This window comes from Schistocerca piceifrons, chromosome 3, assembly GCF_021461385.2.
Source record: "Schistocerca piceifrons isolate TAMUIC-IGC-003096 chromosome 3, iqSchPice1.1, whole genome shotgun sequence".
NCBI classification, from domain to species: domain Eukaryota; kingdom Metazoa; phylum Arthropoda; class Insecta; order Orthoptera; family Acrididae; genus Schistocerca; species Schistocerca piceifrons.
The window spans coordinates 959546969-959572084 of record NC_060140.1 but is presented as its reverse complement, the minus strand read 5'-3'; the positions used below and the strand labels follow the sequence as shown (position 1 = coordinate 959572084).

At 43.1% G+C, this 25116-nt stretch overlaps 1 protein-coding gene across 2 annotated transcripts in view; it reads left to right on the top strand.

The window, feature by feature from the left end:
- The window catches only part of LOC124789898 (WD repeat-containing protein 91-like), a 216886-nt gene that overhangs the window by 44637 nt on the left and 147133 nt on the right, over positions 1-25116 (top strand). For both annotated transcript variants that reach the window (XM_047257417.1, XM_047257416.1), the window contains exons 3-6: positions 604-744; positions 863-978; positions 14456-14649; positions 17522-17634. In XM_047257417.1, the coding sequence (XP_047113373.1) occupies positions 604-744; positions 863-978; positions 14456-14649; positions 17522-17634 (564 nt within the window). The remainder of the gene's footprint in view (positions 1-603; positions 745-862; positions 979-14455; positions 14650-17521; positions 17635-25116) is intronic.

Genomic DNA, 25116 nt, shown 5'->3' with positions numbered 1-25116 from the left:
GTTGTCAGCTGGTTCATTTCTCAGGTTGAGGCCTTCTAGACAGATCAGATGAAGCAACTAATGCAGCTTTGTGAAATGTGCATAGATCAGGACAATGATTATATGGAAAGGTGAAGTAGGTTTCTAGGAAACAAAAACTGTCAATAAAAGTTGGCACGTGTGTGTGTGTGTGTCTGCGTGTGTGTGTGTGTGTGTGTGTGTGTGTGTGAGAGAGAGAGAGAGAGAGAGAGAGAGTAAGGGGATTTTATTTTTCAGATACACCTTACAGTAATAGTGGTGGTGATGTTGGTTGATGATGGTGACGACGACCATATCACCAATTCTGGGTGCCTTTGGTTATTTACATATATGTATATCCTTTGTGTTATATTAGGAACAATTGTCATTCTGAACTTGATTTTCAGACATAAGTTGTATATGACGTATGAAGTAAAGACCACTGTTGATGTGTTAGGTGTATCATTTTCGCTATTTTGCAGCCTTCCTCGTGACTTTCTTGCTTAAGTTTTGTCCCTGACACATGATAAGTTTCACACAACATTTGAGTTTTCATTGTTTGATTATCAACTAATCCAACCAATTTTTCATTTTTTGTATTTGCAGCTGTTAAAAAAATGGAGAATGCTGTACTGAAATTGTACCTTGTGAATGCTGTCACTAATAACAAACCTGAGAAAGTTACGGACTTTTTCGCGAAAATGACTCCTGAACTCAGTAGTCAGTCTGAGTGGAAAGAATGGTTTAGTAAGTACTAGATTCATGTTATTGCTTTTTCTCTCTTGTGAACCTACTCTGTAACAGTATATGTATTTTTGTGTACTCCCCTGTGTAATATAATTTTTAAATCTTTCTTCCTTCGCAGTGTTGCCATTCATTAAATGTCCAGAGGAAAACCCCACCTTTGCTGTTCATTTTACACGCCAGTGGCAGGATACTCTCTTTGTATCCTTACACAATTTCCTTGCAATGATTTTTCAGGTAAGAAAAGGTAAGCTTTATTGTCTATCAATAAGAAAAGTGCAATTGTAGCTGCAATTGGCCAGTATTTCCACATCATTAACCTTCATCTACAGATGCTGTATGAAGGAAGGATAAAAAGTTCATGACTTGGCAGTGAAAGACTGGTCTGCTTTCATCTCATATTTGGATACGAAACATTTTCAAGACCCTAACTTCCAGCTGTGGCTTTAGGTGGAAATCTGAGGGTACCAAATATGGCAATTAGGCTGGTTATTTCAACCATTAGTATTTCAAATTTCCTGTTTTTTTGTTTTTGTTTTTTTTTTCCCCCGCCCGAAACATCTTTGTGGTCAGGTGTATTGTGTGATACTTTTTTTATTCTCATTTATTTACATATCATCCAGTCATCTTCTCATATATTGGATCATCCATTTGTTCCAGAGGACTTAATAAATCCACCAGTTATTTTATCCTTTAACTTTCTGCAATTTGCAATAGACTTTAAAGCTTTAGCTTTTGTAACAAAGCCACGAGCTTCCATCCACTGTTTTGATTGCTACTTTGTTCCTGACATGAAGTAATGGATCAGTATCCTCCAGCAACAATTTAGTGCACAAAATCTGCTGAAATCTTCAGTATGAACATTGCAAAGATATTCATTATTGGCTAGAGTTCAATAAATTTGCATCAGTTTGTACAAAATTTTCTCATTGTTAATTATTCATGTAAAATGTGTCATACTCCTTCTTTTGCTGTGCCTTTGGTGTTTGCCATTTTATACACTTTTAACTGCTGTTCATCCAATAGCATATAGTGCGCTTGTTAAATAATTTTAGAGAGGTAGCTCTGTGCCAGGTATGGATGAATTTTGTGTCTGTCTGTTAATTTGAACTAAATACAGACAACATACCTACTTTAAAAAGTCATCTAAACAAAAGTATTCCATAGAGCAAGTTGTCATGAATTGCATTGTCATGCGCTATTTACAAATATAACAAAATCAAAAAGTTTATCAATATCATCTGAGCTCTGGACCTCAGTTGCTTATTGAGTACGTGTAATATTTCCTTTACATTAATGCTGTTCAGTATCAAAATTGAGAGTGCAGTTGTTAATTTCTTCACATGCACCCCATACAGTCTGGTCATAATATCACTCTCTAGCATTAAAATGTATTTCTGCAATACTGAGCATTTGGAGACATCTTTGAGAATATTCACCTGGCAATGTCACTATCATGGCATGGTTGACAGCAACATGATTGTTTAGTGCAATTTTGCATCCTGGATACTGAGAATTGTCCATATGCTACTTCCAGTGTACGAGATGTTTCACACCTGTGATTGGCTGAGAGTGCAAGTATATATGAATGAATTTTTTGTTATAGCTGTGGAAACTTTAATGATATGCTTTGACATATTTAATTGTTCACTAGTCTCAAACATAAACTATAGCTATTAAGGTTCTGTGAGTGTTTCTATTGATAAATGTAGAAAACTAAATTTCTTACCTAAGGTTTGTAGTGCCCTCCAGCTTAATTCTATTGGTCGTGATAAGACCTCTTTCATCCATAAGTTTTGTTGATGAGACCATTTTTAAAACTAACTACACCCTCTTGTCTCACCAGTTGTACTATAAAAATACTGATGGAGAAAACAGTTATGTTTATACAGGGGAGGGACAAAAAATGGAAACGCGAAAATACAACACATTACAATGCCTGATATGGTGTAGGAAACCTGTTGGTATTGAAAACAGCTTCCAGTCGTATCAGAATTGATAAATTCAGGTACTGTATGGTTTCCAAGGGAACCTTATACCACTCTTCCTGCAAAATAGTAGCAAGTTCAGTTGACAATGACAGAGGTGGATAGTGATAATGCACCCTTCTCTCTGAAGTAGACCACGAAGGCTTAATAATATTAAGATCTGGGTGCTGTGGTGGCCAGGGGAGATGTGACAGTTCATCCTCGTGCGCACAAAACCTGTCATGGGTGATGTAAACTTTGTGAACAGGGGTCTTCTCATCTTGCAACAGTGTGTCACTACTGGGGAACAAACAATGTACTGTGAGATGGAACTGATCAGCCAAAATGATCACATAATCCTTGGCTGTAATGCAGACTTGCAGAATAACCATGGGGCCCATGGAATACCACGATATGGCTGCCAAAATCATCACTGAATCCCCACCGTATTTCACTGTTGGGACACTGGCCAGAAGTTGGAAACAGTCATCTGACTGAATGACTTTCTTCCATTGCTCTATAGCCCAGATTTTATGGCTTTGACACCACATTTTTCTGTTATGGGTATTTGCATCACTGACTAGTGGTTTTGGAATTCCAGTTCACCCTGCAGTTAACCTGCTTATCAAGCTTCGTTCATGTTGTTTGTTGCTGTCAGGGTTCACAAGTGTGACATTTAGTTCTGCAGTGACTTTTACAGCTTCATCCTCTTACTTTTCATCACAGTCTTCTTCAATGACCGTCTGTCATGATCACTCATCACATTCTTTCACTTGCGTTGTGACTTATTGGATTATGTTTTCCATCTTCCCGTGTGTGCGGTATAAATCTTTGATATACAGTGCCTCTTGAAACACCAAACACTGCAGCTTCCTTGTTTATGGAAGCACCCACGATACATGCACCAAAAATTTGTCCACAATCGAATTCACTTAGCTCTGACATAATGGACACACAGCTATGCAGAACATTGTTATAACCATGACAGATACTATCAACTTATTTCAGACATTATGCAGGTTCCACTTGTGGTCAAATACAACACCCCAAGCTGCAGGCTTGGCTAGTGTCTGCATTTATGTTCAAGCAAGCATTTCTCCCACTTTTGTCCAACTCCTGCATATGCCAAGTTGAAGCTGTGTGCTGCATCAGGACTTGAATGTAGATACCTACACTGTATGAGCAGTGCATTACCAGTTACATTATTCGAAGACCCGTACAGTCCCAGTAGAGGCTTTCCCATTATACTTTGGAACCTCCCCCCACATGGCTCACGGCACTTTGGCAGGATCGTGCTTGACTACCACGATCTTTTCCCTTCCGTGCTGCATGTCTGTCCACTTGCTATTCTTTTTTCCCTCCCTTGAGGAACATGTCTGTTATGAAACTTCCTGGCAGATTAAAACCATGTGCTGGACTGAGACTCGAACTCAGGACCTTTGCCTTTCGAGGGGAAGTGCTCTACCATCTGAGGTACCTGAGCACAACTCACACCCCGTCCTCAAAGATTCAATTCTGCCAGTACCTCATCTCCTACCTTCCAAACGTCACAGTAGCTCTTCTGCGAATCTTGCAAAACTCGCACTCCTGGGAGAAAGGATATTGCAGAGACATGGCTTAGCCACAGCCTGGGGGATGTTTCCAGACTGAGATTTTCACTCCTTTCTTCTAGGAGTGCTAGTTCTGTGGGGCATGAGTCGTGCTTGGGTAGCTCAGATGATAGAGCACTTAACCACAAAAGGCAAAAGTCCTGAGTTCGAGTCTTGGTCTGGCACACAGTTTTAATTTGCCAGGAAGTTTCATATCAGCGCACACTCCACTACACGGTGAAAACCTCATTCCTAGCTGCTGTGAAGGTTGGAAGATAGGAGACAAGGTACTGACAGAATTGAAGCTGTGAGGAGGGGTCATGAGTCGTGCTCCAGGAAACAAAATCGCATCCTCACCACCGCTTTGACCTCTTGCATTTCTTTGCGGTCTGCTTTGACCTTCACCCCGAGGATGGCATTCTGGCTCATGGGGGAGTCATCTTGCTTCTGCGGGATAATGTTCGTAGTCAAACCGTGTTGCTGACTACCCAGCTTCAAGCTGTTGTAGTGCGCATTTCACCTTTTCCCTTTGTACCGTTTGCATCCCTCCATCATTAAGTGTCATCAGGGCAGAATTCCTCCAGCTTATTGGGCAACTCCCTCACCCCTTTCTGCTGCTTAGTAACTTTAATGTGCACCATCCCCTTTGGGGTTCTCCCAGAACGTGTCCAGGAGGTACCCTCTTGGCTGATATTCTCAGTCAACTTCACCTCGTTTCCCTTAACACAGGAGCACCCACATTCCTTTCAGGCTCCATGCACACCTATTCCTATTTGGTCCATCTCCTTCTGCACTGCCCAGCTTGCCTGTCATCTCAAGTGGTCCGTTCCCTCTGACATGTACTCAAGTGATCATTTCCCGTGTCCTATCCATTTGCTGACTCAGACCTCACCTATGTGCACACTCAAATGACAGCTTTCTAAGACTGACTCTAGGTTTTACTCCTCCCTGGTGACCTTCAAAGAACAACATTTCTCCAGTTGTGATGACCAGGTGGAATACTTTACCAACATTATCCCTACTGCTGCAGAACATTCCATTCCTGGCACTTCATCTTCACTGCTCAGTGACCCAGTCCCTCGGTCGACTGAGGCTTGCCAAGATGCAGTTCGTGTGTGGAGACATGCTCGCCATGTTTTTACTTGTCATCGTACGATGGCAAACTGCATTCATTATAAACAGTTGCACTTGCAGTGTCATCACATTCTTCAGGATAGAAAAAAGAGCTAACTGGATTTCGTTTACTAGTTCTTCTAACAGTTCCAGTTCCTCTTCCGTTATTTGGGCCGACCTCTGACGGCTCTCTGGGGCCAACGTCCATTCCCCAATTTCCATCCTTACCATAGCAGACAGTGTCATAGTGTACCCTGTTGCTATCTCCAACACCTTGGGGTGCTGCTTTGCGGAGATTTCGAACTCCACCCACTGTCACCCTGCCTTTCTCCATTGGAAACAAGTGGGGAGTGTCGGGCAATACTCTTCTCTTCTCAGACTCGTGAGTGCTACAATGCCATCTTCACTGTGAGGAAGCTAGATCGTGCTCTCACTTTATCCCAGTTCTCCACTCCAGGGCCAGACGATGTTCACGTCCAGATGTTGCTGAACCTTCCTCTTGCAGGCAAGCACTTCCTCCTTCATGCATACAATCACATCTGAGCAGAGGACACGTTCCCCAGATGCTGGTGTGAAGCCACTCTTATACCTGCACCTAAGGCCAGTAGGGACAAACACTTTTCTTCTAACTACCACCCCATTTCTCCCACCAGCTGTGTTTGCAAGCCGATGGAACATATGTTTCACGCCCAGCTAGTATGGTGGCTTTAGTCTTGAAATTTACTAACTGCTGGTTAATGTGGATTTCGAGCGCACCATTCTGAAGTTGACCATCTTGTCACCTTGTCAACCCAGGTCATGAATAGTTTTCTGTGGAAATACCAGACTGCGGCTGTGTTTTTCGATTTGCAGAAAGTGCACGACACCTGCTGGAGAACTGGTTTCCTCCATACACATGGGGCTTCCGATGTCGCATGCCTCGTTTTCTTCAGGAATTTTTAAAAGACTGACTTTTCACGGTGCGTATTAGTTCTGCCTTGTCAGACACCTTTATCCAGGAAAACGGTGTGCCCCAGCCTTCAGACCTGAGCATCATCCTCTTTGCTATCGCCGTTAACTGTATTATGACCTGTCTCCCACCAGGCATTTCCGGTTCCCTTTTTGTTGACAATTTTCCCATCTATTGCAATTCTTCACAGACTTGTCTCCTTCATCGGCGTCTTCAGCGTTGTCTCAATCGCCTTTGCCCTTGTGGAGCATTGACAATGGCTTTCGCTTTTCCACTGACAAAACGATTTGTATCACTTTCTGCTGGCGGAATTGATTTCTTCCACCGTTTTTACATCTTGGGCCGTTTGCTCTTCCATTCGTTCAAACTATGAAATTCCTGGGGCTCATGCTCATTAGGGAACTCTCTTGGTCCTCCCACATGTCTTACCTGGCCGCCTGCTGTACGCGGTCCCTCAGTGTCCTCAGTGCTGCTTCCTGGGGAGCAGGTCGGACCACCCTCCTCCATTTGTACTGGTCCCTTTTCCATTCAAAACTAGACTGTGGGTGTTTCATTTATGCATCTGCACGTCCATCCATCTTATACCGTTTCAATACAATCTACCATTATGCCATCTGTTTGGCCACTGGTGCCTTTTACACTAATGCAGTTGAAGGTCCGTATTCAGAAGCTGCCGAACTAATGCTGTCATACTGCCGTGATTTTCTCCTCCGCAGGTAGGCGTGCCATTTGTCCGCCGTGCGTGGCCACCCATCCTATGCCTCCTTCTTCAATGACTCCTTTGACCGCCAATATGGAGCACATCCTTCTTCTCTGTTACTTAATGTAGTTCACTTTGGCTATTGCTTTGGCAGCGTATTTTCACGCTCCCTGCCTTTTTCCCAATGGGTGTGAACCATTTACCACCTCGGCTTCGTGTGGCGACCCGTGTTCACGTTGGACTTCATTCGCTTCCTAAGGACACTACTCCAGACTTGCTCTATCGCCGTAAGTTTCTCGACCTTCGCACGGAACTTCGCAACAGTACTTTATGTACACTGATGGCCCTCGGGATGATGTGGTGGTTGGTGTGGCTTTGTGTTTGGCATCAATGATTTTTGGTATTGGCTTCCGGAACGCTGCTTAGTATTTACAGTGGAGCTCTTCGCCCTGTATCAGGCGACGCAGTACATCCTGCGAAACAGGCTTTTCAACCGTGTCATCTACTCCGACTCTCTCAGTGCCCTGCAGAGTCTCTGTGTGCTGTACACCGTCCATCCCTTAGTGCAGTAAGTCCAGGAAAGATATCACTCGCTCACTCTTGATGGAGCCATTGTGATGTTTATGTGGGCCCCTAATCGTGTGGGTGTGATGGGGAACGAGGTTGCTGTCCCTGCTGCCGAGGCTGCAGTCCTCGTTCCTCGGCCCGCCAGTTCTTCCGTTCCCTCTGACGATCTCTGTGCTGCCGACTGTCACCAGGTGGTGTCACTGTAACATCGACACTGGGCTTCCCTTCGTGGGAACGAGCTCTGGGGAATTAAACCTCTCCCAGTGGCTCGGCTGACCTCCTCTCGGCTCTCTCACCGCGAGAACATTTTAGCTAGATTGCGTATTGGGTGCTGTCTTTTTAGCCATTGCCATTTGTTTAGCGGAGATCCCACACCACTTTGTGCTCGTTGCCCTCAGCCTGTGATGGTTTGCCATTTCCTGGTAGAATGCTCCTTTTTTAACACTTACATTCTCATTTATGTTTGTCATCTGAGTTATCAGCCGTTTTAGCAAACAACACGTGAGCTGTTGACTGCGTTTTTGTCCATTGTAGCAATGTGGTGAAGGACATTCTATCTTTAGTTCAGGGCCTCCATTGTCTTTATGGTGTATTTTATGGACCTTTTTCCAAGTCCTTGCTTTTAGCTGTCTTTCCTTCCATCAACTGGGCTTAACATTTAGTCGCTTTTAACTCCTTTTTCGTTTTCATGTTCTTTGGTTCTGACATGGGTACTTATGACTCTAGTTGTTTTTGTTCCCGAAAACAAAACAAAACAAATCAAACTTTGAACCCCTGAACACTTTTGGGGCATGAGTTATCCCAGATTATTAATCATAAGACATTGACTGGGCTGAAAATAAGCAAAAAGTAGGAAAAGAAAGAGAAGGGACACAGTAGGAGTATGTGGGTTGATGAAAGCAGTGAAAGAAGAATCTCGTGGTAGTATTTTGCACAGAGCACAATATAATCATTGCATACACTGAGCTTCAAATAATGAAAGTGGGTTGTATATGGGGAAGGGAACTGGGGGCACAAGAAAACATCAGATACATCACATAGTGGTAAGACAGATATTTATAAACCAGATTGCAAACTGCAGAATTTCTCTTCTAGCAGAGCTTGCTGTTGGCCATAATTTACTGGTTATGATTGGGAAACTAAAGCTAATGAAATTGCAGAAATGTGGAATTTAAGATGATGGTACTAGAATAAGTTGAAACAATTGGAAGTTGTGGAGTGTTTCAGAGTTAGCATTAGACTGCAGAAATAGACAAATGAAAAACAATGAAACAGGAATGGGTAGCTTTGAGAGAGGAAATAATGAAGGAAGGTGAGGAACAACTTAGCTGAGTGACAAGGTTCAATAGAAATTCTTTGATAAAGGCAGGAAATATAAAGTTTAATTGTTAAATGGAGAAAATATAAAAAATGAAGCACACAAAAGAGAATACAGTCATACAAAAAATGAGACTGACATAAGGTACAGTGTGGCGAAACATGAGTGCTTAGAGGAGAGATTCAAAGCTTTAAAAGTGTGCATAACTATACAAAGATTACTTTGTTCAAGTCTGTACTCAAAAAACCACTTTGAAGTGCATGGCAGAGGGTGCTTTCCATTGTGTCAGTTATCAGGGCTTGTTTTTGTGCCATTGATGTATCAAGTGTGGGGAAAAATGATGGCTGAAACACTAATCTTGTTTTCATGATCCCTATGGAAGCAACATCTAGTGAGTTGTTGTATTCCTAGAAACATTGCTTGAAGTAGGTTCTTGAAACTTTCTAAGTAGGATTTCACGAGGTTGGTTTGCATCTGTCTACAAGTATCTGCCAGTTGAGTTTCTTTCTGTGTCTCTGTGAAACTCTTCCATGGATCAAACAAACCTGTTGCCATTTGTGTTCCACTTCTTTGTAAACAATATATATCACTTGTCAGTCCTATTTGGTACGTGTCCCGCACACTTGGACAGTATTCTAGAATGGGTCACACGAGTATTTTCTAAGCAGTCTCATTTGTAGACTGATAGAATTTCTGTAGTATTCTACCTATAAACCAAAGACTGCCACCTGGTTTATCCATGACCGATCCTATGTGATCGTTCCATTTCGTATCACTACAAATTATTATACCCAGGACTTGTTTGAATTGAGTGATTCCAACTGTGGCTTGTCGTTATTGCAGTCATATGATGCAATTTATTCCTCATTTTGCAGAGTGCACAGTTTTACTTTTCTGAACATTTAAAGTAAGTTGCCAGTCTTTGCAGTATTTTGAAATCTTTTCAAGATCTGATTGAATATTTGTGCAGCTTCTTTCTGACAGTGCTTCATTATAGACAACTGCCTCACCTGCAAAAAGTCTGAGTTTACTATGAACGTTGCCTGCTAGGTGGTTAATATACAACATGAACAGGAGGTGTCCAAATGCTATTTCCTAGGACTCATGTGAAGTTAATTGCACGTCTGTGATAACTCTCCATCAGAGACAATATACTGCATCCTCCTGACCAAGAAGTCCTCAGTCCAGTCACAAATTTTGCTTGATATACTATATGATCATAATTTCAATGACAAGCATAAGTGTGTAATGAGTGAAATGTTTTTCATAAGTTGAGGTTTACTTTGTCTGTCTGACTGCTATGATCCATCGCTTTCAGGATATCACAGGAGAAAAAGGCAGGTTTTGTTTTATGTGATCATTGTTTTTGGAATCATACGATTCGGCATGGAAGTGCTTCTGATCAAATAGCTCATTACATTGTAGCTCAGAACACACTATCTGATCCAAAATGTCTGGACACTTACTAGCGGTCATTAGTGTGGTGTGTGTCCATCCTTCACCTATATGACAGCGTGAACTCTGCCTGGGACACTTTCAATGAGGTGTCTGAAGTATACGGAGGAATCTCAGCCCGTTATGTCTCAAAAGACAAAACCAAATAAGGTGATGTTAGATGCTGGGATGTGGCGCAAAGTCAACATCTAACTCATCCTGAATGTGTTCATTGGATTCAGACTGGGTGGTGTGCAGGCCAATCCATTTCAGGAATGTTATTGTCCACAATCCGTTGCCTCATAGTTGCTGCTTTATTATGTGGTGCATCATCATGCTGATCAAATCAACACCTCTGAACTGCTATTGACTGTACACAGCACACAATGCTATAAAATGTGTCCATGTCCTTCAACGTTTAGCATTTCCTTAAATGCAGTCAGTGCACCGCACCCTAACCAGGAAAAACACCCCCACACCTTGATACCGCTCTTCTGTACTTCACTGTTGCCACGATGCATAATGGTAGGTAACATTCTCTAGACTGAAACCATTCCATTAGATTGCCATAGGGTCTAGCTTGATGATTGCTTGTTTTCATTCTTCCACTGTCCAGTGTCATTACTCTTTACATCACCTTGAGTGTCACTTAGCACAGACTACAGAAATTCGTGCCTTATGAGGAGCTGCTTGACCGACGTACCCCATTCTTCTTAACTTCCTGTGCACAGTCAGTGTGTGCTGATAGCACTTTGCAATTCGCAAGTAATTCCTTCCACTGATTTCATGCAGTTTTTTACAGTCACCCTCCCCAAAGTCCAGCAGGCCTTCTCTATCTGTACTTGAGGTCTCCCTGGTCTTGGTTTGCTGCGGTTATTCCTTCGCATTTACACTTCGCAGTCACATCACTGACAGTTGACTTGGGCAGCTTTAGGAGGATTGAAACGTTCCTGATGAATTTGTTACTTAGATGACATCCAATTACTAATCCACATTCGAAATCCCTGAGCTCTCCTGCTTCTGCTGTTACCACTTCTCTACTGACAACAGATTACTCCCAGCCTACTTTTATACTAGTGAGTCCACCTCTTACGACATGTAGTGATCAGTTCTGCTTTACATATGGGCACCTTTACACTTTTGATCAATTAGTATGTATTCTGAGATTCTACAAAAGATAGATGTCAATGATATTGGACAATTCATTTTGTTGATCACTCCTTGAAGATGATTGTGACTTGTGCTTTCTTCCAATCACTGGTCACAACATTTTGTTTGATGGATTTACAGTATATTATCGTTAAAATTTTGCATAAATCTGATAGAGATCCCATCAGACCCTGGAGTTTTTGTCAGTTTTACTGGTTTCACCTGTTTCCCAGCACCACTGATATTAATATCTGTATCATTTATCTTCTTAGTGGTGCAAGGTTAAACTGTGGTGATTCTCCCTGAGTTTCTTTTGTAAAGGAAAATTTGAAGACAGGCTTCATTATGTCTGCTATTGCTTTGCAACCCTCACTTTGAGTCCCGTGTCACCTGTGAATGTCCGGACACCGGGCACTAGTTTTGGTACTAGTAACTGCTCTTACGTGTTGCTGTCGATTGTTGTTGTTTTTTGTATTATGCTCCTCAATCTGAGGATTGTTTTGATGCAGCTTTCAATGCTAGTCTTTCGTATGCTAGTCTCTTAGTCTGTGCATAACTGCCACAGCCTACATCCATTTCAACTTGGTAACAGTAATCAACCCTTGCTCTCGTGCTACAATTCCTTCTGTTACCAGATCGACAACTCCTGGATGCCTCAGGATTTGTTCTATCAACTGAACACTTTTTTTAGCCAAGTTGTGCCATGAATTTCTTTTTGCCTAATTGTATTCAGTATTTCCTAATTTGTTACTTGATCTACCCCCCCTCCCCCCCCCCCCCCCCCAAAATCCCAAGAGCTACATCTGTTGCATCTTAACCTCAAAAGAAACAAGTTCGCTACATAGCTTTCAGACTTAGCACTCTTGAAAATTTTCTCACTATTGCAGTTGGTATAATAACAGATTAAGGAGAAGCTTCATTTACTCTAGAGAATTTGGGAATGGCACAGTGATTGCTCCCCCCACCCTGTCTTTGTCCCAAAATCATGGATTTGATTCTATTGTCCACATTTCACATTCATATAAAGTTACACATCAGACAGATACTGCCAGAAAAGACTTCTTTACACTTAAACTTACACTAGTTGTTAACAAAGTCCCCCCTTTTTTCCCCAGAAATGTTTTTCTTGCTACTGCCAGTCTGCATTACATATATATTCCATACTTTGTCCATAATCAGTAATGTACAACCCAAACAGCAAAACTCATCAACTGCTTTTAATGTCTTGTTTCAATTTCTTGTTCTCTCAGAAGTGCCTGATTTAATTCAGCTGTATCAGTAATGTAGGAAAAGATAGATTGCTTCCGGAATGAGATTTTCACTCTGCAGCATAGTGTGCACTGATATGAAACTTCATGGCCAATTAAAAATGTGTTCCGGACTGAGACTCGAGCTTAGGACCTTTGCCTTTCACGGGCTAGTGCTCTACCAACTAAGCTGCACAAGCGTGACTCACGACCCGTCCTCACAACTTTAATTCTGCCAGTACCTTGTCTCCTACCTTCCAAATTTCACAGAAGCTCTTCTGCAAACCTTGCAGAACTAGCACTCCCGGAAGAAATGATATTGTGCAGACGTGGCTTAGTCACAGCCTAGGGGATGTTTCCAGAATGAGATTTTCACTCCTTTCTTCCAGGAGTGCTAGTTCTGCAAGGTTTGCAGAAGAGCTTCTGTGAAGTTTGGAAAATAGGAGATGAAGTACTGGCAGAATTAAAGTTGTGAGGACAGGTCTTAAGCCGTGCTTGGGTAGCTCAGTTGGTAGAGCACTTGCCCATCAAAGGCAAAGGTCCCAAGTTTGAGTCTTGGTCCGGTACACAGTTTTAAACTGCCAGGAAGTTGCATATTAGCACACACTCCACTGCAGAGTGAAAATCTCATTCTGGAAACATCCCCTAGGCTGTGGCTAAGCCATGTCTCCGCAATATCCTTTCTTCCAGGAGTGCTAGTCCTGCAAGGTTTGCAGAAGAGCTTCTGTGAAGTTTGGAAGGTAGGAGACGAGGTACTGGCTGAATTAAAGTTGTGAGGACGGGTTGTGAGTCATGCTTTGGTAACTCAGCTGGTAGAGCACTTGCCCATGAAAGCAAAGGTCCTGAGTTTGAGTCTTGGTCCGCTACACAGTTTTAATCTGCCAGGAAGTGTCAGATAGATTGCTCCTTAGTATAAAGATGGCATGTTAAGTTGCAGACAGGCACAATTAAATGACACTTACATTTAAACTTTTGGCCACAGTCTTCATCAGAAGAAGAGAAACACACTTAAGTCATTCATGCAAGCAAGCATACCACACACACACACACACACACACACACACACACACACACACACACCAAACTCCGGCAGCTCAGGCATGTGACAAAACTTATTTTTGCAGAGGTTTTTTTTCTATGAATGTTAGTTTTCAATGCTAATAAGCAAATATACTCTCTCATCAAAGTCTGTGTTTCTGTGTGGTACAGTATACTCAGGTGTAGAATTTTGTTAAAAATAAAATGTGAAAGTGGATTGACATGGGTAATTAAAGATACAAATTATATGTATACTTTATTAACCACATTTTCCATAATTGTTTAGATTCTAGGAAAGCAAATCCCTGTTACTTACATGGGAAATACTTTTCATAGTTAATATAAATCCCCATGAAATAAACCTTCACAGTTACAAAAAATGTAAATTGTTTCATCCCTGCGCTTGGAACTCAGTTATTGTTTCACACCATACTGTCACAGTAAGTGAAAAAGTTTATTTGGACATAATTAGAAGATTAATTTCTGTTGCATGTGAATTTATTGCCATTCTGCATGATGTATATGTGCTGCAGATTAAAAAATGTGTTTGTGTCAAAGATAAATTAATGTTGCCTGGTGACTGTAATTTAAAATTAAAATAATGTTTAACTTGTGTATTTAATAGTCTTGTCTTCCTGTGCAGTGTATGCCCCTTCCTACACTTGCAAACTACGAAGAGGATGCTGCTAGAATGCGTCGTCTGCAGGAAGAAAATGACATGCTGAGACATAAACTTGCACAGATTGATAACACAAAAGCCACCCCATCAGATGGGCCATCACTGATAGAAGGAGTACAGCCTACAGAACTCATGGATGATTTTTACATCATTGCACAGTGAGTTATAATATTTTTAGATGTTCAATCTTTGGAGAATAAATCACTGAAAAATTAAAGTTCTTCCTTTCCTTACAATGGTTAGTGACTAAAGATTGTTAAAGGTAAAACAACATATAATTTTAATAATTCCGTAACAGAAGTTTCACCAAGTGAATTCTGTTGTTGTAATCTCTCTCTCTCTCTCTCTCTCTCTCTCTCTCTCTCTCTCTCTATCACACACACACACACACACACACACACACACTCTCTCCTCTTCTACTCCATCACACTTCTCCTTTTCTTCATCCTCCTCCTCCTCTCTGTCGCCCCCACCCGCCTTCTCTGTCTGCCCCCCTCTCTTCTCTGCCCCCCTCTTCTGTGTCCGCCCCCCTCTTCTGTGTCCGCCCACCTCTTCTGCGTCCACCCCCCCTCTTCTGCGCCCGCCGCCCCTCTTATGCGCCCGCCCCCCCTCTTCTGCACCCTCCCCCCCTCTTATGCGCCAGCCCCCCTCTTCTGCGCCCGCCCCCCGTCCGCACCCCCTCTTCTGTGTTGGCCTCCCCTCTTCTGCGTACCCCCCCTCTTCTGCGTCGGACACCCCCCCCTCTTCTGCGTCGGACACCCCCCCTTTTCTGCGTCGGACACCCCCCCTCTTCTGCATCGGACACCCCCCTCTTCTGCGTCGGACACCCCCCCCTCTTCTGAGTCGGAACCCCCCCACCCTCTTCTGCATCGGAACCCCCCACCCTCTTCTGCGTGGGAACCCCCCCCCTTCTGCGTCGGACCCCCCGACCCTCTTCTGCGTCAGACCCCCCCACCCTCTTCTGCGTCGAACCCCCCCACCCTCTTCTGCGTCGAACCCCCCCACCTTCTTCTGCGTCGAACCCCCCCCACCTTCTTCTGCGTCGAACCCCCCCACCTTCTTCTGCGTCGAACCCCCCACTCTTCTGCGTCTGACCCCCACTCTTCTGAGTCGGACCCCCGCCTCCTCTCTTCTGTGTCGGACCCCCCACTCTTCTGCGTCGGATCCCCGCCCCCTCTCTTCTGCGTCGGACTCCCGCCCCCTCTCTTCTGCGTCGGACCCCCGCCCCCTCTCTTCTGCGTCGGACCCCCGCCCCCTCTCTTCTGCGTCGGACCCCCGCCCCCTCTCTTCTGCGTCGGACCCCCGCCCCTCTCTTCTGCGTCGGACCCGCGCCCCCCCTCTTCTGCGACGGACCCGCACCCCCCTCTTCTGCGACGGACCCGTGCCCCCCCTCTTCTGCGTCGTACCCGCGCCCCCCCTCTTCTGCGTCGTACCCGCGACCCCCCTCTTCTGCGTCGGACCCGCCCCCCCCCCCCTCTTCTGCGTCGGACCCGCCCCCCCCCCTCTTCTGCGTCGGACCCGCACCCCCCCTCTTCTGCGTCGGTCCCGCGCCCCTCTCTTCTGCGTCGGACCCGCGCCCCCCGTCTTCTGCGTCGGACCCGCGCCCCCCCTCTTCTGCGTCGGACTCGCGCCCCCCCCTCTTCTGCGTCGGACTCGCGCCCCCCCCCTCTTCTGCGTCGGACTCGCGCCCCCCCTCTTCTGCGTCGGACCCGTGCCCCCCCTCTTCTGCGTCGGACCCCCGCCCCCCTCTCTTCTGCGTCGGACCCCCGCCCCTCTCTTCTGCGTCGGACCCCCGCCCCTCTCTTCTGCGTCGGACCCGCGCCCCCCCTCTTCTGCGTCAGACCCGCGCCCCCCCTCTTCTGCGTCGGACTCGCGACCCCCCTCTTCTGCGTCGGACCCGCGACCCCCCTCTTCTGCGTGGGACCCGCGCCCCCCCTCTTCTGCGTGGGACCCTCGCCCCCCCTCTTCTGCGTCGGACCCGCGCCCCCCCTCTTCTGCGTCGGACCCGCGCCCCCCCTCTTCTGCTTCAGACCCGCGCCCCCCCCTCTTCTGCGTCGGACTCGCGACCCCCCTCTTCTGCGTGGGACCCGCGACCCCCCTCTTCTGCGTGGGACCCGCGCCCCCCTCTTCTGCGTGGGACCCTCGCCCCCCCTCTTCTGCGTCGGACTCGCACCCCCCCCCCCCCCTCTTCTGCGTCGGACTCGCGCCCCCCCCCCCCCTCTTCTGCGTCGGACCCGCGCCCCCCCCCCTCTTCTGCGTCGGTCCCGCGCCCCCCCCCCCCCTCTTCTGCGTCGGACCCGCGCCCCCCCTCTTCTGCGTCGGACCCGCGCCCCCCCTCTTCTGCGTCGGACCCGCGCCCCCCCTATTCTGCGTCGGACCCGCGCCCCCCCTATTCTGCGTCGGACCCGCGCCCCCCCTCTTCTGCGTCGGACCCGCGCCCCCCCTCTTCTGCGTCGGACCCGCGCCGCCCCTATTCTGCGTCGGACCCGCGCCCCCCCTCTTCTGCGTCGGACCCGCGCCCCCCCTCTTCTGCGTCGGACCCCGCGCCCCCCCTCTTCTGCTTCGGACCCGCGCCCTCCCTCTTCTGCGTCTGACCCGCGCCCCCCCTCTTCTGCGTCGGACCCCCGCCCCGCCTCTTTTGCATCGGACCCCCCCACGTCTTCTGCGTCTGCCCCCCCCCCCCCCTTCAGCATCCACTTCTGCCCCCCTCTTCTCTGTCCCTCCCATCTTCTCTCTCTCTCTAGTGGTTGGGATAGCACAGGACTGCTCTTAGTCATTGTATATCCAGAATAAATGTCAAATAATTGAAAATCGGAGCGAAATTTTGCAGACATATTTCATCATAATTATCAGATAAATAAAGATATCTTTGTGAATGTGCAGAACTAGAAACATTACAAAATTTTGTGATCAGTTTTGTGATATATTTTTCTATTGCATCATATGCAACACTTTGTATTAGGGGATTTATATTATATAAATGATGTTTCAGAAATTACTGTTTTAATATCTGAAACACTTTAATTCCAGAGAAACACTGAACTCAGGAGAGAGTCAAAGTAAAACTCTTAAGAATCTTATTCGCAATATTGGAAGTGGTTTGCCTGCAAGTCCAATTCTGAACAGAAAGAGTTCCCAGGCAGGTACATAAAATATATTGTTTTAATGACAGTGCAAGTAGTCTAAAACAAGATAATTTCACACTGCTATAAATGCAACTTTTTAAATTACAAGTGTAACAACATTCAGTTCAAACTAGAGTGTAAAATTAGGCTATGAACATTTGTATCCGTTATTAAAACCCTGACAACATTTACTAAATAGTTATTAATTATCTTATGCTAAATGATCATACAAAATTGAACATTACTTGGAAATTTTGTGCATGAATATCTTATTTTTTTGTACAACTTTATTACTTCTGTTTATTATCTGTGAACATCATTGTTTAAACTACAAGCTACATTAAATGTATCATGGTTGCAAATGTTTCTTCTATTTTATTGGTGAACATAATACTGAAAGAGTGATTGATGATGTGACTTCTTGTGGTTGCAAAGTGATTTATATTACGGTACATGAACTGTACTCCATACATTGCTCCGAAGTATTTGAGATGAGGGACAAAAAGATGCAATTCATTTCAATACTAAACACTGTAAATTTAATAACCTGTTATCTAAATATGGTGATGTAATTATCAGAAAAGTTCACATGCAACTCAAAGAGCAAAGTCATTAGCTCAAAAATGCCAGCCTGCAAGTGAAATAAGAAAACAGTACACAAAAAACCATGAGGTGAAACATAAATTGTATGAAACATGCTTGCACTTAACTGACACTATAAATAACAGCACCATCCCCTGATATATATTAGACAAACTTGAAGAGCACATGTGTAAGTCATAGAGCAGTTAAAGCAAAGTCAGTTTAAGAAACAAAAGATACTTATGGGCAAACAAATACGTCAAACACACCAAATAAGTGGAGACACACACATTAATTCTACTCATGCCATATAGACCACGCAGACAACAAACTTAAGGATGAAGAAACACAGCTAGTGCAGAAAGGTTTAAAACACAGTGTAAACACAAAAGTAAATGAATGTTATGTAGAAAATTTGATCGTGAAATTTGAGAACAAAAAGAGGACACAAGCACTGTGAACATAAGCTTGACAAGATAATTAATAGGCAAACAAATCAAAAGCATGATAGATACAAGACGTGGACACACTAAAATGAGAGATAATCACAGAAGCTAAAACTCTGAAATCCCTCAGAGAAAAACTACACATAGAAAACATAATCATAACTTAGGCATTCGGAGTAGGTATTAAAATCCACGGAGAAGAAATAAAAACTTTGGGGTTCGCCGATGACGTCGTAATTCTGTCAGAGACAGCAAAGGACTTGGAAGAGCAGTTGAACGGAATGGACAGTGTCTTGAAAGGAGGATATAAGATGAACATCAACAAAAGCAAAACGAGGATAATGGAATGTACTCGAGTTAACTCGGTTGATGCTGAGGGAATTAGATTAGGGAATGAGACACTTAAAGTAGTAATGGAGTTTTGATATTTGGGGATCAATATAACTGATGATGGTCGAAGTAGAGAGGATATAAAATGTAGACTGGCAATGGCAAGGAAAGCATTTCTGAAGAAGAGAAATTTGTTAACATCGAGTATAGATTTAAGTGTCAGGAAATCACTTCTGAAGGTATTTGTATGGAGTGTAGCCATGTATGGAAGTGAAACATGGACGATAAATAGTTTAGACAAGAAGAGAATAGAAGCTTTCAAAATGTTGTGCTACAGAAGAATGCTGAAGATTAGATGGGTAGATCACATAACTAATGAGGAGGTATTGAATAGAATTGGGGAGACAGGAGTTTGTGGCACAACTTGACAAGAAGAAGGGACCGGTTGGTAGGACATGTTCTGAGAGATGAATACACTAAGCAGATTCAGAAGGGTGTAGGTTGCAGTAGGTACTGGGAGATGAAGAAGCTTGCACAGGATAGAGTAGCATGGAGAGCTGCATCAAACCAGTCTCAGGACAGAAGACCACAACAACAACAACAACAACTTAGGCAGACAGGGGAACACAGTGATTCTTGTGAATACACAAGACACAAGAATTTATACCACAGAATTAAATAACAAAACTAAAATCAGACCCCATAAACAGATTCCAACAAAAATGAAAAATATTCTAAAGACTGTAAATTACACACTTTATGACAGATAAAAATCTCACGTATGAAACCTAGTGCTCCAAAACTCCAGAGCTAACCCAAGGTTCATAAAGTAAATACTCCCATAAGACCAGTCATAAATTGTGGGAAGGCACCCACATTCATCCACACCAGACATGTTAAATGTACTCACATAGCTATATGAAACACAAAATGACAGAGCCGAGATGAACTAATAAGCCACAAAAAAGACTTGTGTGTCCTGGGTACAGCTATGTTGGTCTTATTTGATGTGGAAAACATATGCTCAACAGTCCCAGTCAAAGAAACAATGAAGATAACAGAACAATACCTAAATAATTACAGTGAGGCACACACAACAGATATAAGTGCACGCTTAATACAGTACTGGCAGAGAAAAATGGATGACATCCTCTGCTTGGTAGTGAACCAGAGAATAAGATAGATCAACTACACACATTCGTAGTTAAACACACAACACAGAAAAATAAATTTCACTTTAGAGAACGAACAATCCAGCCAAATAGAATTCCTAGATATATCCATCACAAAGAAAATAACCAACACTCCTTCAGCATTTACAGGAAAAACACATCAGACACAGTAGTATACCAGTCATCTAACCACCAACAGGTCCAAAAAAATCAGCTTTCAGATATAAGCTCCACAGGCTAACCACAGTACCACTTGACAAACACAACAATAATAACAGGCATGACATAATAATTCAGATAGCAAGAATAATGAATGTAAAGAATCTCTAGTTAGAAAAAATATCCAAAGAGTTAGAATATCCACCACACACACACACACACACACACACACACACACACACACACACACACACACACACACCAACCAACCAACCAACCAACCAACCAATAATACCACTGCTGCACAACAAGGCCACAAAACAGAAGTTCAACAGCCCAGCTAGTACTACACACTCACATACAGAAACAAATTGACACACAGTTTTGGGAGCATCCGCAAGAAACAAGGAATAAAAAGTTTACCAAAGCAAGAACTCTGTACAAAAATGTCTAAAGAAGGAAGACGACACTGATGTGTACCAAAGGTCTGACATCTGCCAGCTCCACTGTAACAGCTGTAATGCTCTGTACTTGTAGCAGACCAGCGTAAATTTTGAAGTAATATATAAAGAGCATAAAAGTGCATGGAAATATAGTACCAGTCATTCAACATTTGTGGAACACCTCTGATAAGAAAAACACCTCCCTACCAAAATAGGAACAGTTATGAAAATAGTCAGCTACTGTAATAAGAAACATCTCCTAAACCTAAAAGAGAACTTCTACATCCAAAAGTCAATAATAGAAAAGAAACACTTAATCAACAATTGAACGAACATCAGCTACCACACTAATAAAACATATAGTAGATAAAGAACAACCCCCCTAGGCACCACAAAGTAGCGTTACAACCCCCCTAGGCACCACAAAGTAGCGTTACAGAAACTGGGCAATATCCCCACCCTAGATCACACACAATATACCACAGTAAAGCAGTAAGTTACAAAAAACACACACACACACACACACACACACACACACACACACACACACACACAGAGAGAGAGAGAGAGAGAGAGAGAGAGAAAGGGGGGGGGGGGGGAGATAGCAGAAGCTCAAGCTATCACCAAAAATAAACAAAAGACAAATGCATACCACATACTAAAAAAAAAAGTGCATGAGGTGGTGTGATGGAAATGGTTCTTCACAACACAAAAATGTGAATATATTTAGTGTTGATGAGTCCTGATACCAAAAAACCACAAGCAGTGATAATAATTAATATTGTTTATGGCAGTGTGGTGATGCATGGGAACTGTTCATGGTCTTAGCATACCAAAACTGTAAGGAAAATTATTTTGTTACAGTGACCACCAAAGATGTTTTAAGATAAAGCAAGACATGTTTAGTCCTTATGATACTTTGTTATGGCCACGAAAGACGGTATTTTTTTAAAAAAATCTGTGTAAGTTATATAACTGCGATTGCAGAGAAAAGATGCTGAAAAACAAAGAAGACAACTTGTACCACACAGTCAAATGAAACAAACGAAATAATCTGAAATATAGTATAATATGAAAGTATTAATATGAATCTTAATAAAAAATTCTGTTATTAAATGTTAATCCAATTTATAATCGTTGTAAGGATCAACGTGAAGGTGCTTTTTTGTGGAGTAGACAGGAATGATGAATAAAAAATTAAACACCACTGTATTTCTCACAAGGCAGATAATATGCTTTAACAAGCTGTTAAAAATGTGTGTATCTGTATATATTAAAAACAAAGATTCTGTGACTTACCGAACGGGAAAGCACTGGTAGATAGACACAATGAAAAACACAAACACACACACAAAATTTCAAGCTTTCACAACCCACGATTGCTTCATCAGGAAAGAGGGAAGGAGAGGGAAAGACGAAAGGATATGGGTTTTAAGGGAGAGGGTAAGGAGTCATTCCAATCCTGGGAGTGGAAAGAATTACCTTAGGGGGAAAAAAGGTCAGGTATACACTCGCGCGCGCACACACACACACATATCCATCCACACATATACAGACACAAGCAGACATATTTAAAGACCTTTAAATATGTCTGCTTGTGTCTGTATATGTGTGGATGGATATGTGTGTGTGTGCGCGAGTGTATACCTGTCCTTTTTTCCCCATAAGGTAAGTCTTTCCGCTCCCGGGATTGGAATGACTCCTTACCCTCTCCCTTAAAACTCACATCCTTTCGTCTTTCCCTCTCCTTCCCTCTTTCCTGATGAAGCAACCGTGGGTTGCAAAAGCTTGAAATATTGTATGTGTGTTTGTGTGCTTTTTTATTGTGTCTATCTACCAGCGCTTTCCCGTTCGGTAAGTCACAGAATCTTTGTTTTTAATACAGGGTTATTACAAATGATTGAAGCGATTTCACAGCTCTACAATAACTTTATTATTTGAGATATTTTCACAATGCTTTGCACACACATACAAAAACTCAAAAAGTTTTTTTAGGCATTCACAAATGTTCGATATGTGCCCCTTTAGTGATTCGGCAGACCTCAAGCCGATAATCAAGTTCCCCCCACACTTGGCGCAGCATGTCCCCATCAATGAGTTCGAAAGCATCGTTGATGCGAGCTCGCAGTTCTGGCACGTTTCTTGGTAGAGGAGGTTTAAACACTGAATCTTTCACATAACCCCACAGAAAGAAATCGCATGGGGTTAAGTCGGTAGAGCGTGGAGGCCATGACATGAATTGCTGATCATGATCTTCACCACGACCGATCCATTGGTTTTCCAATCTCCTATTTAAGAAATGCCGAACATTATGATGGAAGTGCGGTGGAGCACCATCCTGTGGTACGTTTAGCTCCCTGCTTGCTTTATTCGTCGACTTCCGCGGGCTACACGTGAAACTTGCCCGCACGCGTTCAACCGTTTCTTCGCTCACTGCAGGCCGACCCGTTGATTTCCCCTTACAGAGGCATCCAGAAGCTTTAAACTGCCCATACCATCGCCGAATGGAGTTAGCAGTTGATGGATCTTTGTTGACCTTCGTCCTGAAGTGTCGTTGCACTGTTATGACTGACTGATGTGAGTGCATTTCAAGCACGACATACGCTTTCTCGGCTCCTGTCGCCATTTTGTCTCACTGCGCTCTTGAGCGCTCTGACGGCAGAAACCTGAAGTGCGGCTTCAGCCGAACAAAACTTTATGAGTTTTTCTACGTATCTGTAGTGTGTCGTGACCATATGTCAATGAATGGAGCTACAGTGAATTTATGAAATCACTTCAATCATTTGTAATAGCCCTGTATATTTTTCCCATGTGGAATGTTTCTTTCTATTTTATTCATATCATTAATGTGTATCTGTATACTTATACAACATTTTAACTAACATTAAAAATGTGAAGAGAGTAATATTGATAACAACGAAGGACCTTAATGTTTATGTCTCTGTCTTGAAAACATTGATGAGCTTCTTAAACAAGAAAAATTCAGTTCAGAAAATTCTTCAAGCTTTTTTAAACATCTCTGCTGAATATTGTAGTGTTATCCCAAGATATAATTCTTGAAAACCATTTCCATATTCTGAAAATGTTATTCCTGTGTATATATGATATTTCTCAGATAATATTCTAAAACTTTTTATTGAACAGAAGTATGCATAATAATGTGCATACTGCAAATCATAAAATAGGACACTTTGTAAAGTCTAAGATGTGGGTTTTCCAGTCCAAATAATGATCTCTTTCCTGTCTCAAAAACTGAATGCTTTCTACTTGTTGAATTTTATTATTTGGACAGATTATAGTCATAGCTATTTGAGGTTCTGTAAAATGTTATGAGCAATATGTATTGACTCCTGTCAAAATTCAATGATACACTTTTCACCTTGAATTGTCTACTAATATTTTAGAATATTTCATGTACATCTGCAACTACATTTATACTCTTCAAACCACTGTGTAGTGTGTGGCATAGGGTACGTTCCAACGTACCAGTTGTTGAGACTTTCTCCATTTCCCTTCGTATTTGGACTGTGGGAAGAATGATGCCTTCAATGCCTCTGTGCATGCTGTAATTAGTCTGATCTTGTCTTTACAGTCCTGATACTCAGGGTGTTGTAACATATTCCTAGATTCATTACTTAAAGTTTATTTATTTGTTTATTTATTTATTTATTGCTTATTTAGTCTGACTATGTTAGGGACTTAATGTTGTTGTTGTTGTGGTCTTCAGTCCTGAGACTGGTTTGATGCAGCTCTCCATGCTACTCTATCCTGTGCAAGCTTTTTCATCTCCCAGTACCTACTGCAACCTACATCCTTCTGAATCTGCTTAGTGTATTCATCTCTTGGTCTCCCTCTACGATTTTTACCCTCCACGCTGCCCTCCAATACTAAATTGGTGATCCCTTGATGCCTCAGAACATGTCCTACCAACCGATCCCTTCTTCTGGTCAAGTTGTGCCACAAACTTCTCTTCTCCCCAATCCTATTCAATACTTCCTCATTAGTTATGTGATCTACCCATCTAATCTTCAGCATTCTTCTGTAGCACCACATTTCGAAAGCTTCTATTCTCTTCTTGTCCAAACTATTTATCGTCCATGTTTCACTTCCATACATGGCTACACTCCATACGAATACTTTCAGAAATGACTTCCTGACACTTAAATCAATACTGGATGTTAACAAATTTCTCTTCTTCAGAAACGCTTTCCTTGCCATTGCCAGCCTACATTTTATATCCTCTCTACTTCGACCATTATCAGTTATTTTGCTCCCCAAATAGCAAAACTCCTTTACTACTTTAAGTGCCTCATTTCCTAATCTAATTCCCTCAGCATCACTTGACTTAATTAGGCTACATTCCATTAT